Source organism: Gadus macrocephalus, chromosome 21, assembly GCF_031168955.1.
Source record: "Gadus macrocephalus chromosome 21, ASM3116895v1".
In the NCBI taxonomy this organism is placed as follows: domain Eukaryota; kingdom Metazoa; phylum Chordata; class Actinopteri; order Gadiformes; family Gadidae; genus Gadus; species Gadus macrocephalus.
In genome coordinates this window covers 12,309,249-12,319,903 of record NC_082402.1, presented here as the reverse complement: position 1 = coordinate 12,319,903, position 10,655 = coordinate 12,309,249, and the positions used below count along the sequence as shown (strand labels likewise).

At 45.6% G+C, this 10,655-nt stretch overlaps 1 protein-coding gene across 1 annotated transcript in view; it reads left to right on the top strand.

The window, feature by feature from the left end:
- The first annotated feature begins 17 nt into the window (after positions 1–17).
- The window catches only part of dlgap2b (discs, large (Drosophila) homolog-associated protein 2b), a 61,569-nt gene continuing 50,931 nt past the window's right edge, over positions 18–10,655 (top strand). Inside the window, exons 1-2 of the mRNA XM_060041659.1 lie at positions 18–137; positions 678–732. Coding sequence (XP_059897642.1) covers positions 120–137; positions 678–732 — 73 coding nt within the window. The 5' untranslated portion in view covers positions 18–119. The remainder of the gene's footprint in view (positions 138–677; positions 733–10,655) is intronic.

Here is a 10,655-nt window from a genome sequence, read left to right as displayed (position 1 = left end):
ATGTGATGGCAATCCGCGGACGGTCTGCGGCGGAGGTTTCCAAAGAGCAAGGCAAATCGATGTCAGGGGACATGCTCACGTTTATTTGTTTTTGACCTTCTCATCATCACCAGCATAAGATGTCATCGCTTAGAAAGGTAAACAAACCAAAAAGGTGTGCTTGCTCTACTCTGTATGATCATACATTTTTAGCTAGATGATTATTGTTGAAATGGCAAATATAAGACACATATGTGTCATGGGGTGTTTAAAAATGTGCTTAACTGAGATTGGTAAAGGGTTCTATGTGTGGGCTGAGTCGAATTCACTTGGGAGTCTTTTATAACTTGTGCAAATCCTGAATGAGTCATTGAGCAATATGCAGCAGGCACACGAGCCCGAGCGCCGTGAAGGTGTGTAAATAGAGGTGCACGCGCCTTCCACGGTTACAGAAATTCTGGCAGAGAAGCCAGAATCGGACACATCTTCTGCACGAATTGGCGTCAGATTCCTGGGAACAGTCATGGCAGAATCAGAATCAGAAATCAGAATCAGAAACTTACGTTTCTGATTTCTGTCCGAATAGAGTATATAATGTTGCTCTCAGGTCCTTCAAACAAACAATATGCATGCCTGTGTAGTGACTCAGCCTTCCTCTGTTTCTTGTATATCGTCATCTATCTTTTCATCTGTCACAGGTGTTGCCATGGTTACTACAGACTCAATGCTGTATTTTTTTTGAGAAGGACTCAGGTAAGAGTGTGCGTGTGTACGTGTGTGCGTGTGTGTGTGAGAGAGAGTGATTCATTGAATGCTTGAATGCTATCTTTGCTGTTTCAAGATTATATAGTAGTTAATGGCTTACTGCAACTATTTGCTGGAAGACATACCATTGTTTTGATTCCCACTGGGACCAGCCTGGCTAAGAAAAATATGAATCCTCTCTCAAACAAACGAGGAATGCACTCCTTAAATGGCATATATATATTTTTTTATCAATAATAATAATAATATTATTATAATTATTTTCACTGTTAATAATATAATAAATATTATTACCTTGTTGTCTCATTACATTTCTTTTTCACCCTACTATCAAACCGTGACCATAGTGCAGGCCTAATTAAAGTCGTATTAGCAGTTTCGTCCCAAATCCCCATCAGGGAATACTAAAGTTCATCTTGCCTAATCTTTTATTGATCACTTATTGGTCACTCATTAATGCACATGCACTGCTGCAGCGATTCATTCCTAAGAGCTCTATTTTCCCAGAGTTTGCTGTGGCCCCTTGAGTGACTATGTTTTTGATTCCCAGCGTGTCCTCTATCTCTTCAGTGTGGCTGCTGGCGTTCTGCTCCGTATGAGAGAAACACACATGCAGTATGCCTGCTTCTGGAGAGGAACGTAGCGCTGTTAATGAGCTGACAGTCGGTGTTTTCTTTCTAGCCGGGCTGCGTACAGATCCAGAGATGATCTAGTGTGTTCATCATCGGCAGGGCGACACACAGCCACCAGAATGGGCTTTGTCAGCAGCAGTGCCGTGCTTCCCGGTGAATAGAAAGTTGATGCAGGTGACATCCGTGTGCGTTTGATTGCGTGCAACCAGAAGTCTTTTGAAGAGTTTTCCTCTGCCCCCCCATTCAGAACTCTGTCTTGATCATGTCCGACTCATCAGTTTCTCAAGGTTGAAGCAGAGCGTTAGAAACTGTCAGTACAGACCAGCAAATGTTTGCATTCATCTGCATTGAAAAACAGCTCCATGAGCAACATTGCCATATGTTTCTCCTGTGAAGTTAGATTTGGGCTTTCCTTGATGCATATCGAATCAGTTGTTATATAACTGCATTTCTATTCATTTGAGCCCGCCCAATGTTTTATTTTCCTATTCCACTACCGTTTTGCCAACACTAGATGGTGCTGTCTTTGAGCATATGATGGGATGCTTGTGCCACAGCCAAATTTAATACACTAGTGCATTGGAAATCTTGGAAACTCTTGACTTCCTTATGTCTGCTACTGAAGAGTTCTGGCAGAGAACATGTATACCCATCACTTGGGCATTAAGATCACACTGTATTTATTTATTGTGCCAGGACTCCAACAGAGTTATAGCGTAAGCAATTCTTTCAACTAGTTCTTTATCTTGAAATAACTAGAAGTATATTAGTAGTCAGGAGGAATACTGGACTATTTTGTCAATGAAAGAGTAACCAAACCAGATGAAACCTGTGGAGCAGCGTGGTGGTGAGGGTTAACCTTATATTATGGAAAATTATAACATTGTAGAGGTTGGAATGGTAGGAAGTCTGTTATAGTGATAATACAATACAGCAGTCTTTGTTTGCTTCTAGTGTCTCTCACTCAGAGAGGAATGTAATAATGATATAGTAATTAATTGCAGCTTTGCAATGGATCCCTTTCAATAGCGCCTCCCAGTCGTTCATAAGCAGAAGTGACTCACGATGAACACCCTTCCACTGAGTGCAACACTTCCAAAAGACCGCATGGACCTGAACTATTATTCTGTCCTCGTCTAACCCCTGCTTTCCTTCTTCGTGCATTTGCATTTGCTTGAGCTGATATGCCTTCTTCTAGCGTTCTATCCGCATCCTCAGAATACCAATGAGAGCTACATTAAGCCCAGATCGATATGACCTCTTCCAAATTTGTATTTACTTGATTGTCTCTCAGACTAAAAAGAAGGGAAGAGGGGATTCTTGTTTTCTTTGGGCTGTCTTTGTGTTTTAAGTTACATGGTCTGTGGACTTTTGGGCCCATTGTTATATTTAGCTGATCAAAATGTTTGTTATGTGCATGGTAGTGTTGCACGGTATACCGATACTACAAAAGTATCACGATACCCTCAAGCAAAAAACGATACGATACGCTCATTTTTTAGTATCGATACTAGACTTTCAACGAAAGGACTTGCACATACACAGGCAGCATCAACTCTCAGTCATACTCCTTGCACGCAGAGGCTGGTCAGTGGGCATGCCCCTCAGCTCGCACTCAGCCACAGCAGCAGCAGGCCGTTCACTGAGCAAGTGAGAGTGAGGCCCTGTCCACACTACCCCGGGTAAATATAAAAACGCACTTTCGCAATGAAAACGATCTTCGTCCGCACTATCGTTTTCACATCGTTTTCGGAATGTTTTGCATCCACGTTCCACACTGAAATGATTTTGATAAACAGTCGTTATCATGGTAACGCGACTCCCGCCACGCCTCTCTGTTTAGATTACAGGCGAGCGATCAGCCGATAGTTGCAGTTGATCAGCTGGCTAATCATTTTCACTCACAAGTAAAAATATTGCTCAAACCGAAAGTCTGAAAGTTTTTTTTGAAGTACAGTTTGAACTGGCGTCTTTGCGTTTTTTTCCCATGGCTTAAGCACAGCAAGTACAGCACTCGCCTTCGGCGTTGGACTAACGAATATGATTGAGACAATTTGTCAATTGTAACTGGAGATACAAAAGTACATTGTACAGAGAAATCTTAATTTCCATTTAACCTGCCATTTTTTGATGAGCCTCCCGGTCTCAAGCGCAAGCTTGTGGCAGCGTCATGGCAGCGTCATGGCAACCAAATGTCATAGTTTCTGAAAGCCTCAGTCTTCTATTTCTGACCCGATTCGATTTCTAATCGGAATAGATCTATTCCGATTAGAAATCTAATCGGATCAGAAGTGTCAATAGCCGCGTTTACATGGACACTTCTGATCCGTTATATACAATAACCCCATATTTCACTTCTCTCGTCTTTTTTTTTCACAAGCCGAGGACTGTAGGCAAGCTTTTCTGAACCTGTCGCCATCTCGTTGCCTTGCCCTGTCCACATTAACCCGGGTAAATCTACAAATGCATAAATATTTATCTGTTTAGCCCTTCCGTCCACACTAAAACTGTGAATTCGAACACTGAAAACTATCCGATCTATATTCCTATCATGCAAATCCGAATGTACTGTATATATGGCAATTACACAAGTGGTAAGCGTACGTCCGAATGTCTCTGACGTAAAACCGCTATGTTGGTCTGGACTTATATGATATGTGTAAGGGATAATGCTGTACAGAACGCCGGTCATTATCGGGAAAATAAGCCCTGACAGGGCGAACCGGATCCCGACGCGAAGCGGAGGTGTCTTGCTTTGCCCTGAAGAGTACTATTTTCGATAATGACCGGCGACGTCCTATACATTATCCCGCTTATTACACGGCTCCTTGCCAAAACAAAACAATATCTTCACAGAGTGTGTCTTTTTACAATTACCATTCGTAGTGTTGATCAGCAGAGAAATAATCCCGCCAAAGACGTTGCGGAGTCATAAGAAAGACGTGAATCCGGCAAATATCCACTTCACTTGACATCGGTCTAGTTCGGTGTGCATAAAAGTACAGACGGACCAATTAAGAACTACTGCAGCTGCTGATGCCACCTCAAGTTAAAAAGTAGCCGCACCCACCCCAAACAAATCGGAATAAGTTTATTCATGTCGATTATAGCGGACTAAACTACCTCTTCTATTCCGCATGGAATTCTATTCCGATCAGAGAATTGTATTCCGATTGAGGCGTTTTATATATATTAATATGCCTCGATCGGAATACAATTCTCTGATCAGTAGAAAAATTTATTAACGTAATTTTCTCAAAAGCAGCAAAGGACCAAGCTGCTGAAAGTTAAACCATAGTGAGACCGAGCTGGACCATTATTCATCTCTTTTCCAGATATTTTAGGTTTTCACCGTGGTATCAGTTCATCATCGAGTATCGAGGAATTTTCGGGCAGGTATCGTATCAAAGTCATAATTTTGGTATCGTGCAACACTAGTGCATGGGCAACCATCAATATTCAAGATACTATTACTACCAGCACATTACAATACTAATACTAGGGTTAGCTATTATTAGGATTAGCTTTAGAGAAGTCTTCAAACCAACAGTATTACTGAGCTACAGTTTATTACTAGCATAGTGAAACCTCATAGACAGTGGTGAACTTCAATGAGACTTCAACAGTCTAATCGTTACATTCAATATTTTAGCTGCTCTTATATGGAATTGGAAGTAAGATATGGGATTTCTGAGTGAAGTGCAGAAGAAAGCACATTTTATATTGACTTTTAATTGAAGTTAAATGTTTTTTGTCTCTTAATCGCCTGGTGTTTTGACAGGTTTCTCCTTTCCCATACTCGAGCGACTTCATTTGGTATACTCTTTATGTAATTCAATTCTGTGAAATTGGAGTGAAAAATGCCACCAAAACTAAACACTAAACTGTGCTTCAGTCGATGACCTGAGAGATGTGTGTGAACGGTGCAGTGTGAATGAACTGGGATGCCCTCTGAAGCCCCCCCCCCCCCCCCGCTCCCAGGTTACCTCACGTCATGGCAGCGAGGGCACGGAGGTGGGCCACGTTGATGTTTCATCTTGCTTATCCCTGAGACACACACACACACACACACACACACACACACACACACACACACACACACACACACACAGGCCACTACCCAGTGGAGCACCGCAAACATCAGTGGGAGATAAATGACATCAAGCAGAGCAACTCCATCGATGACTGGACTGGGTGATCTGAACCAGTCACAGATATTGAGAGAAAGTGTTAAGACAGGGACGGCTGGACGACGAGCGCGCGCGCGCGCGCGAGAGAGAGAGAGAGAGAGTGAGAGAGAGAGAGAGAGAGAGAGAGAGAGAGAGAGAGAGAGAGAGAGAGAGATGAGAGAGAGAGAGAGAGAGAGAGAGAGAGAGAGAGAGAGAGAGAGAGAGAGAGAGAGAGAGAGAGAGAGAGAGAGAGAGAGAGAGAGAGACGCGAGCACACGGATTCCTGCAGAATCCTGAATCAGCAGAAGAAAGGAGTGCGGCTCCAGGTTTTGCGCTGAGCCGCCGGGGAGCTTGGTGGAAGATGCAGCTCGCTGCGCCGCTGCCACACACTGCTGCAGTGGAGGAGTAGATGCGGAGCGCAGCACCGCTCCAGGTGATCCACCGCACCAGCCTAGCCTCTCCTTCTCCTCCTCCTCCTCCTCCTCCTCCTCCTCCTCCTCCTCCTCGTTCTTCTGAGGGCTGGGAAGGAGAGAGAGGAAAGATAAGGCGAGAAGGAAGGACGGAAGGAAACAGGAGGGGGGGAAAAAAAAACAGCAAGGACGGAACAGAGGAAAGAGCAAGAGGGGAAAGAAAAAAACACTCCGGAGGAGCCGACCTGGGTTTTATTTTTTTGTTTTTATTTTTCCTCTTCGTTTTTTTTTTTTCCTACGTTAAATTCCTCCTCCGTTCCTCTCAGATGTGAGAACACCTTTGGTTCCGCGCGAGTGTGTGTCTGTGTGTGTGCCTGTGTGTTAGCGTGTGAGGGAGAGAGATATGTGACCGTGAGCGTCTCTCTCGTCATCGTGTGAAGGAAGCACCATCGCTTATGTGCTCCAATGTCTCTGGAACATAGACCCGCCGGCAGGTAAGGATGTCTGCCATAGCGTCGTGAAGATACCTTCAGTGAGATTCTGTTTCATTCATTTTTCTTTGGGCATTTCTCTTGTCATCGCCATTGCCTTTCCTGTGTGTGTGTGTGTGTTGTGTGTGTGTGTGTGTGTGTGTGGTGTGTGTGTGTGTGTGTGTGTGTGTGTGTGTGTGTGTGTGTGTGTGTGTGTGTGTGTGTGTGTGTGTGTGTGTGTGAGGATTGTAACAGGTAGATAGGAAGTTGCTGCTGCTAGAGCAGCTTAGGTGATTGGTATTCCGCCCGGCGAGTGAGCCACAACAGGCGTTTTGGAGACAGAGAGCAGTGATCGATGCACCTCTGTTAAGGAGGCGTGAAGCACATCTGTGCTCCTCAGTCAAAGTGGACAGTGCAGGTGTGTGTGTGTGTGTGTGGTGCACATGTGTTCATGCATGTAATCTATCGCATGGTGGGAGGAACGGCTCCTTAGCGCTGTCCTGGATGGGTAACGGGGAAGGGTGGGGGGGGGGGGGGGGGTTCATCCTGCCGATGTGACTAACAATTCTGAATTCCGAGCATCTGTGTGAACAGCAGAATCCGAGCCTTTTCCACACGCAATGTCCATATAATCCAATGTCTCTCCGTGCGTCTGTCTGTCTGTCTACCTATCCATCCATCCATCATTCTATCTATCTATCCATCTTTACGCCTTTTGAATTATCGGTCTCTCTATCTATCTATGTATCTATTATCTCTCTATCTATATATGGGTTTCCTCCTGTCTCTTGTATGGTAAATGATATTCCTCAGCAACCTGTAAGAGGAGATGGAATATGAGCCATCGTAAGAGAAGCAGTGATATATGCTGATGGTGGTGGTGGTGGTGGTGGTGGTGGTGGGGGGTGGGTGGGGGGGGTGTGGTGGGGGGGGGGGGGGGGGGGGGGTGGTTCAGTCCAGAACGCTCCCCCGTCTCTGTTTCGGTTTGTGAGACCTGTTGGCCCGGGAACGGTGCCTCACATGCAACTACTCTGCGTCTGCGGTTGACGTGTTGAGCTGGGTGCCATGCGTCGGCCGTTCCTATAGGAACCGTGCATGCTGCAGCTGTCAACGCCGCCTGCATTGAAGCCCTGCTGGCCGTGTGTGTGTGTGGGGGGGGGGGTATGTCTCCTATGGGCCAGTGTGTGTAGGGGTGTCTACTTTGTGTGTCTGGTGGTGAAGGAGTTTTGGTGGGGGGTGTGTGTGTTTGGGGCCGGGTGCTTTTGTTACTGTAATGATTCAGTTGTGTGTGTGTGGGGTTATGTCTTTGTATTTAGTTTGGCTTGTCATAACTGTATACAGTCTTGCTGTATGCATCTGACTCTATGTGCATGTGCATGTGCATGCATGAATACCGTTTACAAGTTACCAGTGGGCTGGTTCATATTGTTATATTGTTGATCCATATTGATTCATCTTTGTTGTTGAACATTGGCTACATGATTTCCATCATGGTGGCAAAACATACATGCACACAAATACAAGTTGGGTAGTGCTCTTGTCACATTCAGAATATCTAAATGTATATATATATACATGTATATTAGCATTGTACAACGTTTGATATGAGGCTAATATGCATGCATATATATGCATCTATATATTCTTAATGTTTCAGAGGGTGATCACCCAGACATACCCACACCGACACACGCCATTGGTCATCCCTGATGGACAATAAGAATGGAAAATGCAGAAGGGGGTTTTCAGAGAGAGAGAGAGACGCATTTGAGGCAGGAGAGAGAGAGGCACGCTTGACAATCACTTGTGATTTGAAGGCTACTAGCTAAAGTACTATTATTGTGTTATTATATATATCTGTTCTGTTCTAATAGCAAGCCTAAACACAATCATATATTTATATCTATATGAAAAATGTGTAGGCGCAGAAGATCGTATAGTTCTGTTCCTGAAATATTGGCATATCACAAAACACCTCCAAAATATGTACTGTAAATAGCCAACATATACTGTACATAGTTCACACACACCCACACATTCTCTCACTCACTCACGGACACACACACACACACACACACACACACACACACACACACACACACACACACACACACACACACACACACACACACACACACACACACACAGAGAAACACATGCACACACACAAACACACATGCATGGAAACCAGCGCTCTCAAAGGACAACACATTAAACCAGCGCTCTCAAAGGACAACACATTGGCGTTAATTAGCCTCCTAATCTCTTTACATAATGAGGATAATTTTATAGCCAACAATTTTGTTAACACAACGAGGGCAGGTTACCAATGAATAATAAACACCTAGCTGATTCCACTATGATTGATATTATTTCCTTAGCAATGCATCTGATCCATTCCTACTATTTCAACCACACCTCATCGGCCAACATGTGGTCAGGGGAGGGCGACAAGGTAAGTGTACAAGACGAGAATGAGCAGGCTGAAGAACACGGCTTCCGTCGGTCTCCCTCCATTGCACTGGTGCATGGTACAATGCAGCGTATGTCATAGTGAGCCAGGGGTGTGTGGGTGTTTTGAGTGAGCGAGAGAGAGGGTTGAATATGAGATATGTTTGACTGGAGAGAGAAGCTAGGCCGTTACATCCACGCACTGGACTATGTTGGCGTAGATGCTGCATAGTGCAGTTCAGCTAAGGTGCTCGGGGTACACGCACACACGGGCACACACGCACGGCGCACATATACACAAACACAGTACACACAATGTGTGTCTTGGTCAGTTTTCCACTCAAAGTCTTGTGACATTGATGAGCGAGGAGAAGGTGAGGGTTGGAAACCACTACAGTGTCTGTGGACAGCTGTTGGAGGCTCATACAGCATATATCTTCAAGCTGTGGGAACTCTTTTTGAGCATCCCCCATTAGTTCCCTTCGCTGTCCTTAAATAATTCGCACTGAAGCCCCATTTTAGGAATGTGATCTGTAAGATCATTAAACATCTTTCTCTGTCTTTTGAAATTGAGGGGCAACCCTTCCACATCTTCCTGAGTTCCCAGTGTCCCTGACGAAGCATACTTTTTGGGGGACCCCCATGATGAGACGTCGGCCGCTCGGATGCCTTGAGTCTATTACCCAATACGAGAGGACCAAACGGGGGGGGAAGGGGGAAACCCTGTAGAACGACAAAGACTACATGATCATCTCTGAGATGGAGGGGGGATAATTGGAGTTCACCTGACTTGTAGGATCCTGAGGAAACCCTGAGTCTCCCTCAGGTGAAGCGTGTGCGTGTCTGGGTGCGTGTGCATGTGTCTGTGCGACTGTACGTGCGAGCCCGTGTGTGTGACTGTGTGAAATCGTACAAAAGACGGTCCTCTTTTTTTTTTACAAAGCCAAAGAGATTTAGCTGTAAATATGAATCCATGCTGCTGCACGGTGTGTGGTGATGTGCTCAGGCTTCCTTAATGAGGACTAGATTCATCCTCGACTCTGTGACAGTATGCCGAGCAGGATATGCTGCTCTGAAGCCTGTTTCCATGGAGATGTCGGGGAGCTGTAGCTATCCCCCCCCCCCCCCCCCCCCCCCAAAACCCCCACCCTTCTGCTGTACATTCCACCATGGCACCACTGGTGCTTCATAGGATGGATCTGGGCCAGCAGTTGTACACAAGTGTGTGTGTCTGTGTGCGTACGTATGTGCTGTGTGTTCTGCTCAGTCCGGTGGGCGTGCTTGTGGTTCCTCGCGGTGGTTACAGTGCTACCTGTGATTCTCTCGCCTTTCAATAAGGAAGGAAACAGATCCGCGCGCGTCTGAGTGTGCTTTCGCGTGCGTCCGGGTAATCATGTTAAGAAAGCGCATACTCAATGCGTGCGGGCGTGCGAGCAGGAAGAGAAGAGATCAAGAGAGAATGAGAGAGAGAATGAGAGAGAGAGAGAGAGAGAGAGAGAGAGTGAGAGTGAGAGAGTGCGAGCGAGTGAGGATGAGGTGTCACGATCTGACGCTGTTTATGCAGTTAATAGCGCTCCGTCTCCTGTGTGTGCATAGCGCCTAATTGCCCAGACTTGAACCAATGCAAGGCTGAATCCTGGTGTGACCCATTGTACGCCGTCCTCCCCATGTCTCCCAAAGGCTGACAAATGATACCTGAGTGAGAGATGGAAAGAGATGGTGTGAGAGAGAGGGAGAGGGAGAGAGCGGGGAGATACTGCCTCCAGCAGAGAGAGAGAG